The sequence below is a fragment of the Rhinoderma darwinii genome, chromosome 4, assembly GCF_050947455.1.
Source record: "Rhinoderma darwinii isolate aRhiDar2 chromosome 4, aRhiDar2.hap1, whole genome shotgun sequence".
NCBI classification, from domain to species: domain Eukaryota; kingdom Metazoa; phylum Chordata; class Amphibia; order Anura; family Rhinodermatidae; genus Rhinoderma; species Rhinoderma darwinii.
The window spans coordinates 94,034,958-94,059,465 of NC_134690.1; the positions used below are offsets into that span (position 1 = coordinate 94,034,958).

Below are 24,508 nucleotides of genomic sequence, written 5' to 3' on the forward strand. Positions count from 1 at the left end.
TATGAATTCTGTTATAAGAGCACTGAGTGTGCGTCTGTGCACATGAGGGATTATAAAACCAGAAGTGGGTCCGAAACGTGGAAGACGTTCAAACCTTTCCATTATACTTTTTCTCTGTTATGTTCTACTTCTGGTTTTGCATTACAAATACTGATGCTAAATTCTGACCAAAATACTGCCATGGGAAAGAGACCTTCGATGGATAACTGCTACAGAAGTTGGGTTCGTATACCCTTTAAAGAGAGACTCACACTTCTAATAAATTAATTATAGTGTATTAAATTCAATATTAAGCAGTAATATACTTTGGTGAAATAATGTCCTACTTTTGTAAAGATAAACAAAGGATAAAGGTTACTTACATCACCACTGAGTTAAGCATCATCTGACAGGTCATCAACCGGGAAGCCCCCTCGGTGCTGATCAGAGAAAGCTGGAAATTCCACACGGCATAGATGCGTCCCTCAGAATTGCAGGTACAAGAGCTTCTAATCAGCATTAAGAAAGTCCCCAATTTATGCCTTTGGCACATTATGCAACAAGGCAATAGCCAGTGCATACACATTAACCCCTTCCCTCTTTAGCCACTTTTGACCTTCCTGACAGAGCCTCATTTTTCAAATCTGACATGTGTCACTTTATGTGGTAATAACTCCGGAATGCTTTCACCTATCCAAGCGATTCTGAGATTGTTTTTTCGTGACACATTGGACTTTATGTTACTGGCAAAATTTGCTCGATATGTTCAGTATTTAATTGTGAAAAACACCAAAAATTAGCGAAAAATTGCAAAAATTAGCATTTTTCTCAATTTAAATGTATCTGCTTGTAAGACAGGCAGTTATACCACACAAAATTGTTGCTAATTAACATCACCCATATGTCTACTTTAGATTGGCATCGTTTTTTGAACATCCTTTTATTTTTCTATGACCTCACAATGCTTAGAACTTTAGCAGCAATTTCTCACATTTTCAAGAAAATTTCAAAAGGCTATTTTTACAGGGGCCAGTTCAGTTGTGAAGTGGTTTTGAGGGCCTTATATATTAGAAACCCCAAAAAAGTCACCCCATTTTAAAAACTTCACCCCTCAAAGTATTCAAAACAGCATTTAGAAAATGTCTTAACCCTTTACACATTTCACAGGAATTAAAGCAAAGTAGAGGTGAAATTTACAAATTTCATATTTTTCTGCAGAAATACATTTTTAATACAATTTTTTTTATAAAACAGAAGGTTTTACCAGAGAAATTCAACTCAATATTTGTTGCCCAGTTTCTGCAGTTTTAGGAAATATCCCACATGTGGCTGTAGCGTGCTACTGGACTGAAGCACCGTCAAAACCACAAAAAAGGCCATACTCACTAGGTAGGTGGGTGGGTGAAAACCCGTTCCCATCAGGACGCAGACGGGTCAAAGAATGCTGCAGAAGGAGTGTGCATTAAATAGTGATAGCCCCTCCCACTAGTCTTGAGGGGAGTGGCGGACTAAGTGCTCAAAGATGTGCGATAAATGTGTGTCAGTGTAGTGCTAGGGTGTGAATGGATGGTAAAAAAATAAATATGTATGTATGAAAGTGTCGGAACTGTGTAATAATGTAATAAAAATAAATAAATAAAATAAATGTGATGAATAGGGGTCAGTGCTGTGAATAGTACATGGGGTGTCAGTACTATGTGTAATACGTGGAGGGATAATGTGCTGGTCGTCAGGCATGGCGTATCTTGCCGAATAACAGCCTATTTGTAACGCCGCTAGTGTTAGCTAAAGCGGGCTGCTCTGCATTCCAAACCAAACGCCAGCACATCATGCCCTCCCAGCATATAAGACCCGGCTGCGTCCTGAAAAAAAGTGTAGTATACGTAGTAAGAAATATCCATGAAACATGGGGTATTAGTTGTTATTTTGGCCAAAATACGCAAAGCTCGCAACCCAACGTCAAGGGTCCCCAGTGCCTTGCGAGTCCCTAACCAGAACTTTTCGTTCCTAATTTAAAAACACAAACAGAAAAAATGGGACATAAATATCATCAAAACCACAAAAAAGGCCATACTCACTAGGTAGGTGGGTGGGTGAAAACCCGTTCCCATCAGGACGCAGACGGGTCAAAGAATGCTGCAGAAGGAGTGTGCATTAAATAGTGATAGCCCCTCCCACTAGTCTTGAGGGGAGTGGCGGACTAAGTGCTCAAAGATGTGCGATAAATGTGTGTCAGTGTAGTGCTAGGGTGTGAATGGATGGTAAAAAAATAAATATGTATGTATGAAAGTGTCGGAACTGTGTAATAATGTAATAAAAATAAATAAATAAAATAAATGTGATGAATAGGGGTCAGTGCTGTGAATAGTACATGGGGTGTCAGTACTATGTGTAATACGTGGAGGGATAATGTGCTGGTCGTCAGGCATGGCGTATCTTGCCGAATAACAGCCTATTTGTAACGCCGCTAGTGTTAGCTAAAGCGGGCTGCTCTGCATTCCAAACCAAACGCCAGCACATCATGCCCTCCCAGCATATAAGACCCGGCTGCGTCCTGAAAAAAAGTGTAGTATACGTAGTAAGAAATATCCATGAAACATGGGGTATTAGTTGTTATTTTGGCCAAAATACGCAAAGCTCGCAACCCAACGTCAAGGGTCCCCAGTGCCTTGCGAGTCCCTCCAGTTTCTTAACCCTTTAGACATTGCGCAGGAATTAAGGCAAAGTAGAGGTGAAATTTACAAAGTTCATTATTTTTTTCCAGAAATTCATTTTGAATCCATTTTTTTTGTACCACAGAATGTTTTACCCAAGACATGCAACTCAATATTTATTGCCCAGGTTCTGCAGTTTTAGGAAATATCCCACATGTGGCTTTAGTGTGCTACTGGACTGAAGCACCGCCCTCAGAAGCAAAGGAGCACCTAGTGGATTTTGGGGCCTTATTTTTGTTAGAATATATTTTAGGCACCATGTCAGGTTTGAAGGGCTCTTGCGGTGCCAAAACAGTCAAAATCAACCAAAAGTGACCCCATCTGGGAAACTAGACACCTCAAGGAAATTATCTAGGGGTACAGTGAGCATTTTGACCGCACAGGTTTTTTACAGAAATTATTGGAAGTAGGCCGTGAAAATTAAAATCAACATTTCTTCAAAGAAAATGTAGGTTTAGCGATTTTTTTTTTCCCATTTCCACAAGGACTAAAGGAGAAAAAGCACCGCAAAATTTGTTAAGCAATTTATCCCGAGTAAAACAATACCTCACATGTGGTAATAAACGGTTGTTTGGAGACACGGCGTGGCTGAGAAGGGAAAGAGCGCTATTTGGCTTTTGGAGTTCACATTTAGCAGGAATGGTTTGCGGAGGCCATATCACATTTACAAAGCCCCTGAGGTGACAAAACAGTGGAAACCCCAAACAAGTGACCCCATTTTGGAAACTATACCCCTTGAGGAAATTATCTAGGGGTATAGTGAGCATTTTGACCCCACAGGTTTTTTGCAGAAATTTTTGCAAGTAGGCTGTGAAAATGAAAATCTACATTTTTTCAAATAAAATGTAGGTTTAGCTAATTTTTTTTCATTTCCACAAGGACTAAAGGAGAAAAAGCACCATAAAATTTGTAAAGCAATTTCTCCCGAGTAAAACAATACCCCACATGTGGTAATAAACGGCTGTTTAGACACACGGCAGGGCTTAGAAGGGAAAGAGCACTATTTGGCTTTTTGAGATCACATTTAGCAGGAATGATTTGCGGAGGCCAGGTCACATTTGCAAAGCCCCTGAGGGGACAAAACAATGAAAACGCCCAAAAAGGGACTCCATTTAGGAAACTACACCTCTTGAGGAATGCATCTAGGGGCGTAGTGAGCATTTTGACCCCACAGATGTTTCATAGAATTTATTAGAATTAGGCAGTGAAAATAAAAACAGTCCTTTTTCTTCAATAAGACGTAGCTTTAGCTCAAATTTTTTCATTTTCTCAACAAATAAAGGAAAAAAAGAACCCAACATTTGTAAAGCTATTTCTCCCGAGTACGGCAATACCCCATATGTGGTCATAAACTGCTGTTTGGGCAAACCGCAGGGCTCAGATGGGAAGGACCGCCATTTGGAGTGCAGATGTTGCTGGATTGGTTTCTGGGCACCTGTGGGCCCAAAACAGTGGAAACTCCCCAGAAGTGACCCCATTTTGGAAACTACACCCCTCAATGCATTTACCAAGGGGTGTAGTAAGCATTTTAACCCTGCAGGTGTTTTGTAGAAATTAGTGTGCGCTCAATGTTGCAGAGTGAAAATGGGATTTTTTTCCATAGATATGCCAATATGTGGTGCCTGGCTTGTGCCACCATAACAAGACAGCTCTCTAATTATTATGCGGTGTTTCCCGGTTTTAGAAACACCCTACATGGGGCACTAATCTTTTGTCTGGACATATGACAGGGCTCAGAAGTGAAGAGTACCATGCGGAGTGGAGGCCTAATTTGGCGATTTACAAAGTATTGGTTCACAACTGCAGACGCTCAGATGTGAAATAATAAAAAGAAACCCCTGAGAAGTGACCCCATTATGGAAACTGCACCCCTCAAGGCATTTATTAAGGGGTGTAGTGAGCATTTTCACCCCACAGGTCTTTTCCATAAATGAATGCGCTGTGGATGGTGCAAATTAAAAATGTATATTTTTCCCTAGATGTGCCATTCAGTGGCAAATATGTCATGCCCAGCTTATGACGCTGGAGACACACACCCCAAAAATTGTTAAAAGGGTTCTCCCGGGTATGACGATGCCATATATGTTGAAGGAAACTGCTGTTTGGGGACGCTGCAGGGTTCAGGGCCGAGGGAGCACCATTTGGCTTTTGGAGAGCGGATTTTGCTTGGTACTATATTTGTTTGAGTATTGCTGGTGTTTTATAATGTGGGGGTACATGTAAGCGGGGCGGAGTATATAAGGGGCATAGTCAGGTGGTATAAAAAAATAAAAATAATCCATAGATGTGTGTTACGCTGTGAAGCAATCCTTTCTGCACAGGCCGGTGTCGCACTGATAAATGGTGTCATTTCTTATCCCCCTTTTGGTCCACACTCCGCGCCTTTGTAGTTTGGGGAATTTTGCTGGGAAAGTGTTGTCCTGGTATAATACGGGCACCGTCGCTTCCAGCGGATATGTTTGGGCCCTCCCCTTCCTGGTTCCCTAATTTTAGGTCCTTGATAAATCGCCTCTTGAAACTGAAGAAATGTTCCCCTCGGGCACAACTGCATATTTTTTTATTTCCTGACTTATTGGAGCCATAACTAATTTTATTTTTTCATAGACGTAGCGGTATGAGGGCTGGTTTGTTGCGGGACGAGCTGTAGTTATTATTGGTACCATTTTGGGGTACATGCGACTTTTTGATCACCTTTTATCCTATTTTTTGGGATGCCAGGTAAACAAAAAAACGCAATTCTGGCACAGCTTTTTTCGTTTTTTTTATACAGCGTTCACCATGCGTTATAAATTACATGTTAACTTTATTCTGCGGGTCAGTACGATTCCGGCGATACCTAATTTATAGCACTTTTTTATGTTTTAAAACTTTTTGCACAATAAAATAACTTTTGTAAAAAGAATGTATTTTTTCTGTCGCCAAGTTGTGAGAACCATAACTTTTTAATTTTTTTGTCGACGGAGGTGTATGAGAGCTTGTTTTTTGCGGGACGAGCTATAGTTTTTATAGGTACCATTTTTGGATACGTGCGACTTTTTGATCACTTTTTATTGTAATATTTGTAGGGCAAAGTGACCAAAAAACAGAAACTCTGGTAACGTTTTTTACGGGTTTTTTTTACGCTGTTCACCGCGTGCAATAAATAATATAATATTTTGATACCTCCGGTCGTTACGGTCGTGGCGATACCAAATACATATGGTTTATTATTATTTTTCAATAATAAAGGACTTGATAAGAGTAAAAGGGGATTGTGTTTTATTTGATTACTTGAAACTTTTATTGTTTTCAAACTTTTATTTTTTGCACTTTTTTTTACACTTTTTTATACTTTTTTTTTACACTTTTTCTCAAGTCCCACTAGGGGACTTGAAGGTCCAACAGTCAGATTTATTTTTTTCTAATACATTGCACTACCTATGTAGTGCAATGTATTAGATCTGTCAGTCATTCACTGACAGCAAGCCGTTTAGGCTTCGCCTCCCGGCGGGGCCTAAATCGGCTTCCGTAATGGCAGAGCAGGAGACCATTGTGTCTCCTGTTGCCATAACAGCAGTCGCCAGTCCCGATTGCCTGTCAGGGCTGGCGATCTGCTAGTAACCGCTACGATGCAGCAATCGCTTTCGATTGCTGCATCGAAGGGGTTAATGGCAGGGATCGGAGCTAGCTCCGGTTCCTGCCGTTACAGGTGGATGTCAGCTGTACAGTACAGCTGACCTCCACCGCTGATGACGCCGGATCAGCTCCTGACCCGGCGCCATCTTGCCGGCAGCTACGGAAGCCGATCAGGCTCCGCCGCCGGGCGGATCCTGACCGGCTTCGGTGCTAGGCAGACCGGGAGGCCAGTATTAGGCCTCCGGTTGCCATTGCAGCCACCGGAACCCCGGCAATTTCATTGCTGGGGCTCCGATGAGCTGCAAACACCTTAAGTGCAGCGATCGCGTTTGAGCGCTGCACTTAAGGGGTTAATGGCGGGGATCGAAGCTAATTTCGGTCCCCGCCGTTACAGTCGGATGTCAGCTGTAAGATACAGCTGAGATCCGACGATGATGGCACCGACTCAGCTTCTGAGCCGGTGCCAAACGTTTGACGTACATGTACGGCATTTTGCGGGAAGTCAATGCTTTCCATGACGTACATGTACGTCAAATGTCGGGAAGGGGTTAAATCCACGTACGTTTTGTTTATTTGATCCCCCCAATAACTTGAAGTGGCCACCCCCAGACCTTGAGAGAATCAAACTCACAAGACTAGTCGAGAACAATGCTGGCTCTACACCCAGACAATGCTAATCTTGTTCGAAACAAATTATATAGCAAAGATATACCATAATTCAGCTACCGTAGCATTATATAACATTGAACATTCATAGCTAAACAATAATCCAGTCACAGCAGCATTATATAACAGTGACATTTGAACATATATAGCCACCTGAATACAACACAGAGTCGAAGTAATCAATCAACCAATCACATTTCAACCGTGTTATACAGCGGCGTAGCTAAGGGGGGGGCAGGTGGGGCATGTGCCCAGGGCGCAACTAAGTGGTAGGGAAGGGGGGGCAGAGCAGCTGATCGCTGCTGTTAGGCGCCCTGTATGTCGGACACCTGCAGCAGCGATCAGCGTTAGAAAGAGCCATTAGTTCATGCGGCGGCGTTCTGACTGAGGTCTGTGACGGCCCGGGAGTGGACCAGTCCAGTCACCTGACCTGTCACGTGACCTCACGTCAGTGACATGGGGTCAGAGGATTCAGGTCAGATGACTGGACTGGTCCAATGCCGGGCTGTCACCGACCCTAGTCAGAAGGAACTCCGCCGCTTCGTGCGCCGCATGACCTCCCCGGCTCCTCCGGTGACTCACGTCAGGCAGAGTGGAGAGTGGTAGCGATAGGCTACTGCTCTCTGCTCTGTTTACCGTGTGGTACTATTTACCAGAGGGGGGGGGGGAAATGTGGCGCTATTTACAAGAGGGGGGTGGAGTGTGGCGCTATTTACAAGAGGGGGTGGAGTGTGGCGCTATTTACAAGAGTGGGGTGGAGTGTGGCGGTATTTACAAGGGGGGGGGTGGAGTGGAGTGTGGCTCTATTTACAAGAGGGGGGGTGGAGTGGAGTGTGGCTCTATTTACAAGAGGGGGGGGGAGTGTGGCACTATCTACAACAGGGGGCTGTGTGTGGCCCTATCTACAAAAGAGGGGCTGTGTGTGGCACGATCTACAAGGGGTGGGGGTGTAGCGCTATTTACAAGGGGGCTGTGTGGCGCTACCTGCAAGAGAGGGGCTGTGTGTGGCACTATCTACAAGAGGGGCTGTGTGTGCCGCTGTTTACAAGGGGGCGATGTGTGTGGCGCAATCTACAAGGGGGGCTGTGTGGAGATATCTACAAGGGAGTGGTGTGACACGATCTACAACAGGGTGGCTGTGTGGAGTTAACTACAGGGGGGGCTGTGTGTGGAGCTATCTACAGTGGGCTGTGTGGCCTCTTTAATTTATTTTCTTTGAATTTATTTTTATGTTAACTACGTTATATAACTATATCGCTTGTAAAATGTACAAATGGTTTTATGCTTGAGTTACATTTAAAAAAAAATTTAAAAAAAATTACACCTCGTTGATTGGTAAAAATGGGGAAGGGGAAGGAGATGTCAGGAAATAAGTTGGGGGTGGGGCGCCAATCTGAATCTTTGCCCCTGGTGCAGGAGAACCTAGCTACTGGTGTTCTATAACAAAATGATTCCTGCAAGTCATAACATTGAGCAGTATTTTTTTTTTTGGCACAGACTTTAACCGTGGGTGGTGAAGCCCAGGCACCACCATGTTCTGGCTGGTGAGGTCCCAGTAGAAAAAGTTTGAGAAGCCATCCACCAGGGGTCTCAAGCACGCGGGCCGCATGCGGCCCCCGGGGCTGTCATCTGCGGCCCGCGGGACACAGAGCCGCTAGTATAGGCTCTGCTCCGAGACTCTGGAATTCCCTGACATCGCTGTCCACATATGAACAGCCATGTCTGGGTCTTCCCCAGAGCCGGAGTTCTGTGCAGAGCGCTAGTATCGGCTCTGCTCTGGGACTCTCTGGAATTCCCTGACATCGCTGTCCATATATGGACAGTGTGTCAGGGTCAATTCCAGAGCGGAGTCCCGGGCAGAGCGCTAGTATCGGCTCTGCTCCGGGACTCTGTGGAATTCTCTGACCTCGGTGTCCATACATCAACAATGATGTCAGGGGCTTCCCCAGAGCAGGAGTCCCAGTGATGTCAGGAGCACAGCTGGAGTCCCAAGAAGAGCCTACTAGCGCTCTGCCCGGGACTCCAGCTCTGGGGTTGCCCCTGACATCTCTATCCATATATGGACAGTGATGTCAGGAGCAAAGCTGGAATCCAAGGCAGAGTGCTAGAAGCGGCTCTGCTCCGGGACTCCAGCTCTGGGCAAGCCCCTGACATCACTGTCCATATATGGACACTGATGTTAATGGCTACCCCAAAGTTCCGGCGCATAGCGTATACTAGTGCTCTGCTCCGGGACTCCGGCTCTGGGGTTGCCCCTGATATCAGATTCTGGTCCAGGAGGATCCCCATACGTCACTGTGTATGGACAGTGATGTCAGGGGCTCCAACAGTAGAGGAATCCCCAGCCCAAGCGTTGGCAACTCTCTGGCTGGGGATTCCACTCCAAGAGGGAGCCCCAATGGTGCTATCTACTTGGGGTGTGTATCATTATCTGCAGAGGGCACTGTGGCAGCATCTGCGGAGGGCACTGTGGCAGCATCTGCGGAGGGCACTCTGGAAGCATCTGCGGAGGGCACTGTGGCAGCATCTGCGGAGGGCACTGTGGCAGCATCTGCGGAGGGCACTGTGGCAGCATCTGCGGAGGGCACTGTGGCAGCATCTGCGGAGGGCACTGTGGCAGCATCTGCGGAGGGCACTGTGGCAGCATCTGCGGAGGGCACTGTGGCAGCATCTGCGGAGGGCACTGTGGCAGCATCTGCGGAGGGCACTGTGGCAGCATCTGCGGAGGGCACTGTGGCAGCATCTGCGGAGGGCACTGTGGCAGCATCCGCGGAGGGCACTGTGGCAGCATCCGCGGAGGGCACTGCGGCACTATCTAAAAAGGGGCTGCCCAATCTTGACGTGTGTCTGCCAAACACTGCCAACTGAGGCGCCGGACTGCATTTAGCGACACAAACTGGAAAACTGAATTGTTGAAATAAGCACGTGGAGAAATATCTCAAATTTTAAACCTAGCGGTATTATTATAGTAATGTAGTATTATTATAGTACTATAGTGTTATTATAGTAGTTCAAATAACTAATTGATTAACAATAATTTTGTATTGTATCAAATTTGAAAGTGATGCGGCCCGTCAACTTCCCATTTTTTCTATATGTGGCCCACTTACCCGGCCGAGTTTGAGACCCCTGCTTTAGACTGTAGTAGAAAAGTTTATTGCCTTCTGAATGTCCTGATGACCTTGCTCTATTTTAGGTTCTGTCTAACAGTTAGTGAGAGTGATAATCACCATTGAGTAGCATTATCATGATTGCTTAAAGGGGTTATCCGGGTCGTGATTTTTTTTTATTGGGGCTAGAAATTAAATAAGCCGAAAAAGCAATACTTATCTATCCTTGCCCCTGGCGATGCAGTGCTGACTCTCCAGCGGCACTCCTGGTGGTTGTTTAGGGCCTTTTCACATCAGCATCGGGTTCCGTTTTGTGTTTCCCTTTCCCAAACGGAACCCGACGCTGATGTGAACAAGCCCTTACGTGCACGTAGCATGTAACCACTGCAGCCAATCAGAGTGGCCACCGTAATTTAGTCCATTAAGATGGCACTGTGTGATTAAAGTGCAGAATGTTTTAGTGGCCTTAAGGGGGTTAACACTGTGGAATTTATCTGGCCTAGTACTAGCAGATTCTGGTTTTTCCATTAGTAGGGGAATTTTCTGAATTCCAGAGGGAATTGTGTCCATATGCTAAGAGCGCTCTGTCTCATAGTCCAAAGCGTAATTCTCCTTACTCTTCTTAGGTCCCTTTGGCTACACAAGATCTAAAAGTGTATGCTATGCAAATACTTCATAAAGTTTCATTCACATGTTTATTTTTATTTTTTAAATACTTTTTATTGAAGAATTTTTAAATACTTTTTTGTTAGTGAAACAAAAGGGAAGAAAGGGAAGGGAACCATTAAGGCAATAGATACATGTTAAAGTCCATCAAATATCTATCTTAAAAGAGCAAAACAATATCAGATAGTTGAACAATATGGTTAAGTAATGTAAAATGGGGGGGGGGGTAAACAAAAATAATTACTTATTAGCGCGCTGTGCTTTTAAAGTAAACCATTCAGATGATGAGTTACTCACATATTCTAGTATGAACGACCCCTCTCACCCCACCAGATGACATAGAGCACAAACAGGGATGGAGATGCCTGCGGGGAACCAGCCTACCGCGCTTCACCATCCCCGCCATAACACAACTCATCACGTTGAGTAAGGGATAGGAGAAGATCAAAAAATCTATGGAACGGTGGGGGCTAGAAGAGCAAAGTAAAAAGCGACAGAATCTGTGAGATGTCAGCTGCAGTTTTCTGGCCAGGAGACAGGTTCTCTTCAAATACCTGTTTAGATAAGACGCCTTTCAAATCCAACTCCAGACACACTTCTATTTTCATGAGTGATCTTCTGTATTTTTGAGATGGCCATTTCATTAGCCAAGAAGGGGAAACCTTTCCTAACTAAATATTTGGAAAGGTTTTTTCTCTACTTTGTACTAGGGATGTCACGATACCAGAATTTGGACTTCGTTACCGATACTTTGTGTAGTATTGCGATACTCGATACCAAAACGATACTTTTCCAACAATAATAATAAAAAAAAGTTCTTCCGTTTTCTGATGTGAGGCGCGTGGTGTGATGAATTTTGAACCTCCATGTGCCTCACATTAATAGTAATTAACCCCATCATGTTCTTCAGTCATAATGGACAGCATTGGGTTAATGTGTGAGAGGTACATGATGGTGTTAATTACTATTCATGTGAGGCACATGGAGGTTCAAAATTCATAATACCTCGTGCCTCACATTAATTAGTGAAAGAAAGCAGTTTATTGTTTTAGAACCGCGTAAACATGAATGACGCTATAAATGTTTTATTAAGGTCGCGACTATTCCGAATATGTGTATATTTTATATATTGAGACTTATTTTTACTGTAGTGTGTGTGTTTGTGGTTTTTTTATTTAACTTTTTTTATTTAACTTTATTTATTTTACTTTAATTTTTTTCAAACTTTCATGTACTGGCATATATCTATATGCCGGTACATTAGCCTGTGTACTAATAGTACACAGGCAGTTGTTAGGACATACCTCCGTATGCCCTAAAAGGAAATATGGTAAGACAGCCCTGGGGTCCTTTAATGGACTCTGGGCTGTCTGCCCATATATGATATGGCCCTCGATCGTGTCACAGGAATTCCCTGTGACGTGATCCAAAGGGCACCCCCCCTTCTCATTTTCCACTGAATGCTGCGGTTAGCTTTGATCGCAGCATTCAGGAGAATAGCGGCGGAGATGAGAGGTTTCTCTGATCTCCGCCGTTAGAGCGGGGTTGCGGCTGTGTAATGCAGCCATTGCCCCGCTCCTGACAATAAGTGCGCGCGGTCAGCATGAGGTGATGCGGCCGGCGCTGCACGAATGAGCGGCGGCACAGGCACTGAAGATGGAACATGCAGTGCACCCACCATGTTCGGTCTTCAGTACCGACGCTCATTAGTGCAGCGCTGGTCGCATCACATCATGCTGACCACGCGTGCAATTCTCAGGAACGGGGTAATGGCTGTATTACACAGCCGCAGCCCCGCTCTCATACATTCATGTATTACTATACTAAGCTGTGCGGCTGCACAGCTTCGTATCGAAATATATGAAATAACGGTATCAAACCGTTTGAGGGTGCACGGTATCGAAAACCGTATAGAGCAATAGCTGTCGGCTGATGTGTATGGTCAGCTTTTTGCTTCTTGATGGTTGCTTAGTATACACTGGCCTTTAGATTCCTATTGAACATCCCTGTTTTACAATTGGCTTGAGTTTTAGATCTAACTAGTCCCTGAATTCAGCCCAGAGGAGAAAACTAGTTACCTGGTTAATATAGACATTAGTCAAAGATCCAGGTTTTCCTGTCCGATCCCATTTATTGTTTCTAGAAGATATGCAGTGCTCCTTTCCCCTCTATTGAAACAATGTAATGAAATTCGCTGCAAAATCTGCACCTCAAACATAGTCCTCAAATCTACAGCGGACATTTTTTGCAACGTTAGAACTTTGTTTGGCGAACAGACGTTCTTGACGTGATCTCTTCTGTCAAGCTGTTGATATGTGTTTTTGGCTTTTTCTTCTCTGACTTCAAAAAGCAATCTGCATCACAGCGTTTCCTGGACTTGTCAAACCGCTTTCCCAGACTTTCACCCCCATATCACCATATAATTCAGCAGATTTGAAAGGTGACCGCCCCTAAAGGTGACAAAAAGTGATCTCTAACAGGCCATTGTAAGTTTTAAGAAAAAATTTGCTTTAAATGGATACTAACTTTTCAAACCACTTGTGCTAATCTAATAATAGACCTGATATATGTCAACTTTGTAATTTACTTAAAGCTCTATTCACATTTCCCAGACCGAACACAGTTCAGGGAGCCATACTCCTAGCATCATAGTAATGTATGTTAGGTGCCCTGCCTCCCTGCGGTAATACTGTCCCATACTGTAATCATGTTTTCAATACGGAACGGTAGACCCGCGGGGAGGCAGTGACTTAGTGTTATGGATGACTATCATGCTAGGAGTACAGCTCCCTGAACTGTATCCGGTCCGGGAAATGCAGCCAACATACAGTCCGTATGTCACGGACCGAACACGGCCATACGAATTTTGCCTAACTGTTGAACTGTAGTTTGTTTTAGCCATGCAAATTCTGTGCGAAGGTACTTTCATTAAGTGTCTCTCTTCCTGTAATCTTCTGTTCCCGTCATCCTCCGTGTTGTCAAGCACAATGTCTTTAGTTACAGAGCAGAGGAAACGGACTGCAGGAAGTGGGGATGTGTCTCTTCACTTCCTGCCAATAGAAGTCTATGGAGAGGGAGCAGGGAAAGAAACACAGACACTCTGCCCATAGAAATCTGTGGAGGGGGGAGCAGGGGGAGGGAGAAGAGACACACGCACGCGCGCGCGGACGCGCTGCTGCCCATAGATGTCTATGGAGAGGGGAGGGGAGACACAGGCTGCTAGTAAGCATTTTATCTCACCCCAGTGGAGGATCCTCCGCTAAACTGCGCCTTACTGCTGTATAATCTCCTCCACACTGCTGCTGCTTCTTCTATGTAGGTAAATGTGATCGATCGAGATGGGAAAGAAGGATTCTTCTCATCTCGGTGTGCTGGTATAGAAGACATGATAGCCGTTAGGCTCCACCCACTATTTTAGAGAAAACTGAGAATTAGAGACAGAGCCTTACGGAGAAGAAAACTGGTAAAGAATGCAAAACACAAGTCCTATAGTGGCCAGAAATAGTGTTTTTCCTCATGTACACATATATGACAGCTTATTCTGAAAAGTTAGGTATGCGTTAACAAGAAATCAAGAAAAAAATATCAGTTCTCTAATTCTAATTTACAATGTTTGTGGACTCCGCTTCCTAACAAATCTCTTTTTGTTTTGTGCAGCCAAAGACCACAGGCCAGACACTGCTGAGCCAAGTGTTCACTCATCTGAATGTGGTGGAGACAGACTATTTTGGCATTGAGTTCCAGACCGCACAGTCTCAATGGGTATGTTAAGCTTCTACGTGTCATTCACCTCCACTCTTACTTCCTGTACCTTTGCTGATTTCTTCAGAACCTGTTGGTGGATCTGTACTCATTACATAAAACATTGACGTAGACTTATTTTATTTCCCATTGCCTATTTAGTACCAACATAATCCGCAACGCTGATCATTTATAATATATACATATATATATATATAAAAATATTACATTATTTCCACTACTGTTTAATTCCTGAATCACGGGGTCCGTAAAATGTCTATAATTTAGCGACTTCCGAGCGGATACGTTTCCAGTGTTTTGGACATTCAACTTTGGACAATTAACTGTTTTTTGTCGGGATTAATTTTTAGCTTATTTGGGGTTTTTTTGCAAGTAAAGCAATAACAATGAATTCACTGTTTTTAAAGCTCCACCTTTTGAGTAAGGCTCTGTTCACATCTGCGTTGGGGTCCAATTCTGACATTCCGTCGGAGGTTTCCGTCAGAACGGGACCCTGAGCAGACAAACTGACACCGGAAACTTCCGTCGGTGTCAGTTTGTGTCTGCTCAGGGTCCCGTTCTGAGGGAAACCTCCGATGGAACGTCAGAACGGGACCCCAACGCAGATGCGAACAGAGCCTAACTTTTGCTCTATTGTCCGCATAATGCAGCCCCTGTGATATATATCCATTGCATTTTTTGTTGTCTCCACTTATTTTTCAGATCATTTGGTGCTTTGTGTAGTGTAGAAAAATCTCACCTTGTTACCTGGAAACAGTCAACAAGCTGCTGTTGCTGATTTTTTTACATTTATTTTTATGTGTATGTATGTAGTACTTTAAGTGCACATTGGTGTACTCTTGCGAATACGCTGTGGGTGTAATGTTTAGTATTGTTTTCGCCCTGCTGATTAACATTTGATAACTAAGGTAGGTATCGTATGTTTTTGACTATTTGATGATCACATGTTCATGAGCATCGTGTATTGATGTGGTCATGAGTCATGATGTCCTACGTTTTCACATAAAGCTTTTAAAAGTGGGGCTGATAAGATCTGTCAGCAGCATCTAATATTTTTACTAACAGTTTCCGGTTAGCAACAGATTTTTTTTTTCCCTGTGCAACAAAAGAACAAACTAATTGATAAAGGGAAAAATGTCATGGACATTACCTTACTTTGGATATTACTGTATAGCTAAGACAATCGCTTTTTGGCTGTTTTGGACCTGCGGGTTTACAGGCGAAAACTGCTGGTATTTATTCCATGTAGGTGTACACCGCAAGCACAATAGAGGGAGCAATATGGCTCTGTTCATACTTAGGTATGGGGGTTTAGTTGAAGTTTCAGTCAGGCTTTTAGGTTTTTGTTTTGTTTTTGCGTTATTGTTAGCTTTTTTTGCCATTAAAAATACTGTAAAGCTTGCAAGCCCCCAAAGGACTCTTTTAAAATAAATTGGGATCCATTTACATCCACCTTGAAACTGACCTGTTAACGGTCATGGCTTCATTATAAACTGACGCCATGACGCTAGTGTGAACAGAGCAAAAAAAGACCACGTTGGTTGCTCCACTCTTGAGCCCCTACAGCTAGGGCTCTTACTGGCATGTGTGATATACACAGCTGGTGACGTTTACCCACAATTTTTTTTTTTTCCTTAACGAAAATTTTTATACGTGACCCTGAAAATGTCCTGCCAAACATTGTAACATAATCCAAAGAACGGCCTTATTATAGAGCATTGTGAGTATAGTATATTATTAATTATTTTTAGATTTGTGGCTGTATAATGAATATGTTCATAAATATATCTCATCTGTTGATCTAAGCACTTATAGACTCATGGATGTTGCGGGCTAGCGGTCCCTGGTAGCGTCACTTTACTCCATTACGGTTAATGCTTCTTCATAGTTTAATTATTATTGCATGCAGCATCTATTTTTTCGCTTCTAGAATCTGTCCTTTCTCCATTTCGTGTATTTTGCAGGTTGTAGGACTTTAGGTTTTCCATCAACCTCTTGACTTTCTAGTCAATACTTGAGTACTTGTAGCTGCTTGTACAGAAGTTCTGTCTGCTACACTATATACGGTCTCCTGATACTACACAGACCTGAATTCAATCTCTCCCGCTAATCTTGGACTTCTCCATCTTTTTCTGCTGGCACCTTACCGACCGAAACATGGTGATGCTTGGACCTCGCCGTTAGTTAAAGTCCATGCAAAATTAAAAAAGTATCTTTTATTTGTCCCCTGACGTAGTAGAACGTTAAAAGAAGGAGTCAAATATGTTGTTTAATCAACGTTTGATGCATCTGGGGAGCGCCTCACAGATTGAGATAAACTGCTCTAGACCTTAATGTTTCTAAAGCTGGCCATACACTTAAGATAATTGTCAGCTGAAATGCCCATTTTTGGCCGACCATAGTTTGAAAACATACGCGAATGATTGTTCAAAATAGCCGTGAACGATCACTTTGGATTTTTTTTTTGCTGTGGACAACTGAAAATATATGTACAGCATTATTGGCCAAATTTGGCTGAACATTTGCCAATTTGCGATAGCCAAGTCTTCTTGTCTCTTTATTTTATTTCTGACTGGTCTGCCAGTTTAGTTCAGCATCTTGCAGGTGAAATAATTTGTACGAACGATGCTACGGAGGATTGATCGGCCGCATTCTGGCTGAATAAAATCCAGTCTAGATTTACAGGTTCACGTATGCAAATATGTTACAAAAAAGCTCCCCCATAGATATGATCATATAATGTACTGCAAATCAAAAGCACAGCAAAAGTACGCGCTGGAGACATGGTATGACAAATACGTGCTTGTGAGGGTACCCTAGGGGGTACATTGCCAAGCAAGCAGTTGATCTAATGCAGTGTTCCCGAACCAGTGGTTCAGGAACCGCTTGTGGCTTCTAAATCCACCGCTTGTTGCAGCTCCTAATACTATTGTGCCATATGAAGTGGTGCCAGGGATATGATCGGGTTACTGAAACTTTGCACTATGGCCAAAACCATATAGCTGGAATTAGCACAGCGCTTGGCTGTTTTCGTCAGTGCCATAGACTTTAAATTGAGGGGCGCGTGTATGCTCGACAGTGGCGCTATGCAAACTCCTCTTTATCATGGAAAGCTGATAAATATTTTCAAATGGAATATCCCTTTAAATATAGCTTAAATCATAAAGCACTTCATTTTCCTTCTATATTGTTTGTTACCATTGGGAAACAATCAAGGACACCTATTTTGCGGTTTTTCAGGCTTCCACCGTTGTTGTTGTTGTTGTTGTTGTTGTTGTTACTATGTCCTGTTAAAAGATGAATTGCCTTTCTCTAGTGGACGTTTTTGGCAGACAGGAGTAGACTTGGTCCGGCGTTTGTCTGGTATGAGTAGCATTTATCATCCCATTTACCCAAACGTTTGCCTACTCTTGCAGCGTGAAGGCATCCTCATCCTGTTCCCTCTCAGCTGAAGGACAAGTCTTGCAGATGTTAAAGGCTATGTACACCTTTTGAAAACTATTATTTTTAATAAAAATGGGTATCAGTGTGTTTGGTGCAACTTTGTAATGACTTTTTAATAAAAAATAATTTTTACTTTTTCAGATACAGCTGCTTTCTATCCTGTATACACAGCATCTGTATTTTGCACTGAGACCTGAATCCAGGGCCGCCATCAGGGCAGTACTAGGGGTACTGCTGTCAGGGGCCCAGACCAAATCAAACTAAGGAGGCGGCCCGGCAGCCTCACCGCCTCTGGACTGCAGATAGCAGAAGTCTCCGAGCGGAGGGGGCGGCAGCAGCGGCCGGCCGGGGGCATGGCCGATGCCCACCCCCCCCCCCCCCCACTCAGAAACTTCTGCTATCTGCAGAGCCTCCTGTCCGCTTGCCCGCCCTCTCTTTTTCTACTGACCTCCTAATCTATGTAATAGCGTGTAGCTGCGTGATGAGAGGATGAGGAGAGAAGTCCAAATTCATAACGCGGTGGCAGGCGTTCTCTGAGCCCACCGCCATTTTCTGGAGCCTGGACCTGTATCCTGGGGTCGGAGGTCTGCATCATCGCTGAGAGCCAGGACAAGGACTGGAGTGGGAGCCAGCAGCTCTTCTGACACTGTAAGTAACGTGTCTGAAAGTGCTGAATAAGGGCTAGTCCAGACGTAGCGTAAACGCTGCCGATTTTTCGCAACATATTTTGTTGCGGAAAATCTGAACTATAACACAGTAGCAGAGGAGTGGATGAGATTTCAAGAAATCTCATCCACACGCTGCATACGTCATATGTGGAGTTTCCGCATACAAATTAGCCTGGGGTGCATTTTTTTTAAGCCGCAGCATGTTAATTACGTTTGCGGAATTGCCGCTATTTTGTTGCAGTTTTCCTCCACTGAATTTAATGGGGATCTAAGACCCGCAACAAACGTTCAAGTGCTGCGAGTTTTTGAGCGGAATTGTTGCGATTACGCCGCAAAAAATGCCTTATACGTCTCTCTGACGTTCTGCAGGCCGGCCTCCTGAGCTGACATTTCATCCCGTGTGACCGCTGCAGGCAATCACAGGCTGTAGCGGCAGTTACATGGAATGAAATGTCAATTGTACAGTTTTTCGCAGAGGACATTCCGGGCGAAAAACTGCACCACAATTTGATACGTTTTTTCGCCCGGAACTCCATGCAGCCACCGGGGCAGATACGTTGTGTACCTTTGCGCAGCGTATCAGCCCCATGTGAGTTTAGCTTGTTACTATTAGGGTATGTTCACACGTAGCGTAAACACTGCGGATTTCAATCGAATGGGAGAAGGCTGTAATACTGTGAACCCCTGCTAAAAGCATAACAACGATTCACAGTAGGAGCAAGGAATGAAGGATCAGCGGTGTACGATTGCTGCTGATCCTTCAAAGCAGCTGATCGGTGGGGGTGACGGGATTCGGACCCCACCGATCAGATATTGGCAGCCTATCCTGAGGATAGGCCGTCAATATCTTATGAATTTTAGAGTTCAATGTGACCGGGTTACCAGCGGTCAAATTGAAAGTAGGTCACGAACCAGTAGCCCCTGTCACATAGCTAATGCAGGGACTTTAGGAGTCCCTGCATTAGCTTTTTCTGGCACATGGTAGCTCCTTGATGCGCCAGAATTACTAATAACTACGGTATTAATATTTGTGGCGCATCTCTAGGTCCCGTGCGCAATAATAGAAACTACAGTATATTGACTTCTAATTTCTATTGCGGAGCAGGGGAGAAGACTGCTGTATGTGAGTGAGCATAAGTATTTTATTTTTCGTATTACTAAACTTATTGGTTTTTTTTTGTAGGTTCCGCTGGACTATTTAGACTACGTTGTAGATTCGGTGGACTACTGCGATCTACAGGTTTTTTTTTTAATTGGTGAAAGAGGGTTGTGTGGGGGTTGTTATTTCAATAAAAAAAATATTTACTTATGTCTCTGTTTTTTAATACTTTATTAGCGCCTTAGTGATGGCAGTTGTCTGTATGACCACGCCCACTACTAAGGCGGGGCTTACTGCTAACCAGTAAAAAGGCTAGTGCTAGCTCTTCCGTTATTACCCAGTATCTCAACGCAACCAGGGGTATCGGGAAGAGCCGGGTACGATCCAGTACCTAACCATCTGCAGTGATGGTCGGGCACTGGGGCGGCCGCAGACTGGTATTATTAGGGTATGTTCAAACGGCTTATTTTCGTCCGTTTTTCGGGCCGTAATAGGGTGAAAAATGGCCAAAAAATCTGAAGCAGAATGCCTTCAAACATCTGCCCATTGATTTCAATGGGAAAAACTGCGTTTTGTTCCGATGGTCCGTTTTTGAAAAATGGCCGCGAAAAATAAGTGCAGGTCACTTATTGGGACGTTTTTGGAGCCGTTTTTCATAGACTTTATTGAAAACATCTTAAAAAAACGGCCGTAAAAAACGCAGCGAAAATCGCGAGTGGCTCAAAAAACATCTGAAAAGCAGGAGCTGTTTTCCCTTGAGTGTGAACATACCCTTAGGCTGGGAAGGACCAAAAACTGTGGGCCTTTCCACCCTAGTAAAGCTAGGCTGCGGCTGCTTTATTGGAACTGGCTGGTTATGAAAATGGGTGGGGGGTGTGGGAATATGACATGGGGCCCCCCGAATTTTCATAACCAGCCGCCCCAGTGCCTGGCTCTTCCCGATACCCCTGGCGGCGGTGGGTATTAGGGTAATTATGGGGGGGGGTTAGTGCTAGCCTTTTCACTGGCTAAGGGTACGTGCAGGTACAAAGTCAAAAATGTCTGAAAATACATTTTCAAGGGAAAACCGCTCCTGATTTTCAGACTTTTTTTAAGCCACTTGCGATTTTCGTGGCGTTTTTTATGGCCGTTTTCGGAGCTGTTTTTTTAAATAGTCTATGAAAAACATCCCAAGAAGTGACACACACTTTTTAGCGGGCGTCTTTTTACGCTGCGTTTTTGAAAAACGGCCGTGTAAAAAAACGCCCCGTTGGAACAGAACGCTGTATTTCCCATTGAAATCAATGGGCAGATATTTGTAGGTGTTCTGCTTCCAATTTTTCACCCGTTCTTTGGAACGTTTACGGCCCGAAAAACGGCTGAAAACACTACGTGTGCACATACCCTAACACTAAGCCTCACCTTAGTAATGGACATCGTCATACAGACGACTTCCATTACGAAGGCACTAATAAAATATTAAAAAACACAGAGACATAAGAAAATATTTTTTTATTGAAATAAAAACTCCCCCACAGAACCCTCGTTAACCATTTTATAAAAAAAAAAAACGTAGATAATCGAAGTAGTCCATTGAATCTATAACGTAGTCCAAATGGTCCAGCGGAACCTGCAAAACAAAAAGAATCAAGTTCGTAATATGAAAAAAAAATGATCCTCCCCTACATCAGACTTCTGATCTTGATCTCACGCACACAATGTTAAAATCTTACAGTCAAATCAAAAGTTATTAGTTGTGTATCACACAAGGAACGTGATATGGTGCTGGACGGGAAACCATTAATAGGCGGTGCCACGGGAGGAGGGGGGGGTCCCAGACAATTTGGCTGTATGGGACCCTGAAATTCCTGATGGCGGCCCTGCCTGAATCCATCGGGTCAGCGGGACTGACGGGTTCAGTAACAGCATGCCTCTGACACGCAGAATCCACCTGTCCTTGATCACATCTAAGTTATGAACTGAGATGTAATCGATAATCGCTCGATCCTGTGTGTCCGAAACACGCAGGACCTGCTGTCACTGGGGTAACCCGTCAGTCCAGCTGACCGGATGGATACAGCTTTCAGTGGACAATACAGTTGCTGTGTATCCAGGATAGAAAGCGGCTGTATCTGAAAAAGTTAAAATAATTTTAAATAAAAAAGTAATTACAAAGTTGCACCAAACACACTGATCTACTGTTTTATTAAATATATATCGTATTCAGAGGTGTACATAGCCGTTAATGCAGCCTGAGAGGCTAGAGTCCTTTGACCCTAACTGACTATTTCTATCATGGATCACTCAGCTTTAGCTCATAGTCCTCATCATGGGATGTTTTAATGCCAAACTTGTGTGCACTAGTGTTATCTAGCTGGGGCCAGTTATGTCACTGGGGCTATGGTATCTTCCAAGACCTGCACTGGTAGCTATGATAGCTTCAGTCTGTGTCCTAATGGTTGAGGGCCAGCATATGGTGACTGCATGTGGCCCCCAGGTCACAGGTTGTGCACCCTTGATCTAGATTGTGAGCCCTCTAACTCTACTCTAATTTTTTTAATGAAACCTGAGATCGGATTAGTTGCTATAGGTGACCCTGACACTTTTTTTTGTTCCCTGAGGCAATGTTAATACTGGTGTCATGGCTTCCATTTCTACAGAATCCCTGAGCTATGTGATGGATCCGTTTTGTTATTTTTTTTCTCCGTGACCATGTAATGGGATTTTGGAATCTCATTTTTACATTATTTTACTTGATCTCTTCTGAATTACAGCCAAAAAAACTCAGAATCTGAAGGATCCAAATGTCAGAAATGTTGTAGAAGGAAGAATATTTTTCTGTATCTCTGCTACTGTTGTGTATAGAGGAGTCACAGGATCATCCCATTGATGTCTGGAATGTGGTTTACATAATTAGTAGCAGAAGAACCGTAAAATACATGACTACATTAACAGATCCACCCGTGATATATTCTGTTTTTAATTATTACAATATAGCGTTCAAGATGCCCATAATAAGTAAACTCTCCAATGTTTTCCTATTTTAGGTGTGGTTGGAGCCGCTGAAGTTTATGAACAAGCAGCTGCGCAGTAAGTTCATATATTATTAGAGGTGAAAAAGATAATGACCACCAAAATGTATATCCATTATTGATTTCTATGTTGTTCTATGTAGTCAGATCGTTGTATTCTGCCAGTGAAGAAGTATGATGATACAAATATTCTGCGCTGGTTCTATTGCCTTGATATGTTTTAGATTTTTGAATGTCTCTTAAGCGGTTTTTCATTTACTTTCACCTTTGGGTAATAGTCTAGGGTTGGCTTGTGTCTAAATGAGTCTAAAGACGGCAGTGATGACCATTCAGATTCAGCATAGTATGTTGAGGGACATGATCGACATATCAACGGCTTAGAAAGAGGGGTGAATGGGGGTGGAAACCCTCATGAATATTCATCAGCAACCGTTTGGTTGAGATACATAAATAAAATTCAGGATAGCAATAGTGGAAGAAAATCAGTCACCTGGTGGAGAACATATTTATATAGGATTCTATAATAATTGCTTCAGAGACACAGAAGAGGGGCATTTTGGTGGCTGACACTTTAAATAACTACTAAGACACTTCACATCTTTCTTTCCATCGGAGGTATACGCTAGGATGTATACCTCAGCCGGAAGGCTGCAACGTATACCACTGTTTAGGCATACAGTGGGGTACCTCGCCCGAACCCCCCTCCAGGCAGAGCGCTAACTGAAGCGCTGCGCTCTTGAATAGCTCCTGACATTACCTTTCATATATGGACAGTGATGTCAGGAGTTTAGTTTGCCAGAATCCCCAGCCAGAGCATCGACCAACTGACGGCCCCAGGGAAAGCGCCTGACATCTGTCTATTTATGGACAGTGAAGTTAGGAACTTCCCTAGGGCCGGAATCTGTGGGAAGAGTTCTAGCTGATGCTCTTCCCGGGACAACAGCCCTGCATATGTTTAATGTATATCTGAGATGGATCCCATACAGTGGCATCCGTCACCCATAGGCTTCCATGTTTTTTTTGTTTGTATTTTTTGCAGGATCCCTCAGAATGGATAGCGTAGTCTGCTACGCTATTCCATCCGTCAAAAAAAAAAGTTATACCAGCCAAACCGGCCTATGGACATGTTTTATCGTATACGTCAGGAGCCTTCCTGACGTGCGTGACAAACGTAGATCAGGGCTCAGCGATGACTAATTGTATTTCTGACATCATGTCTTAAATACAACGCACGACCGCTGGGCCCTTTGACTGTAGCGGCCACGTGCTGCCTGCATGTAAACCATCCCTGGGAGTGTCGCCAGAGCGTCCGTGCTGGAGTACTGCTTGTTTTGTTATTTCATGTCTTTTGCAGCCATTAGTAAAATAAATAATAATAGGAATTTGCCCGGATTACCTATTTTAAACATTATGAATGTTTAATTACCTTGTTGAATTATTCATAGGGGACTTCAAAACGCGAGCATTTCTATAATTCTTTGGTTTATTCAATATAGCAAAGCATTATTGCCTGTCAGTGTAAATATGACAGGAAATCTATACATACAGCCATGGCTGGCCTGGCTGGTCCCTGGCCTGCTCTGGTCCCCGGTTGTTATGGCAACCCGTCAGCTTCCCGCGCTCGTGTCATGGGGCACTTATGTGGTGACCGAAGGAGCCTACCCCCTCTTTAGCCACTAAGATGCCGCAGGCCCCATTGACTATCTAAATGGCTGAGATCAACGTTCTCTCCAATCCCGGCCATTAGCTGTATGTTATAGATGTCACTGTTCAC

At 43.8% G+C, this 24,508-nt stretch overlaps 1 protein-coding gene across 3 annotated transcripts in view; it reads left to right on the forward strand.

Annotated features, from left to right (window-relative positions):
* Positions 1–24,508, forward strand: part of FARP2 (FERM, ARH/RhoGEF and pleckstrin domain protein 2) — a 117,573-nt gene that overhangs the window by 36,816 nt on the left and 56,249 nt on the right. For all 3 annotated transcript variants that reach the window (XM_075861373.1, XM_075861374.1, XM_075861375.1), the window contains exons 3-4: positions 14,408–14,512; positions 22,750–22,792. In XM_075861373.1, coding sequence (XP_075717488.1) covers positions 14,408–14,512; positions 22,750–22,792 — 148 coding nt within the window. The remainder of the gene's footprint in view (positions 1–14,407; positions 14,513–22,749; positions 22,793–24,508) is intronic.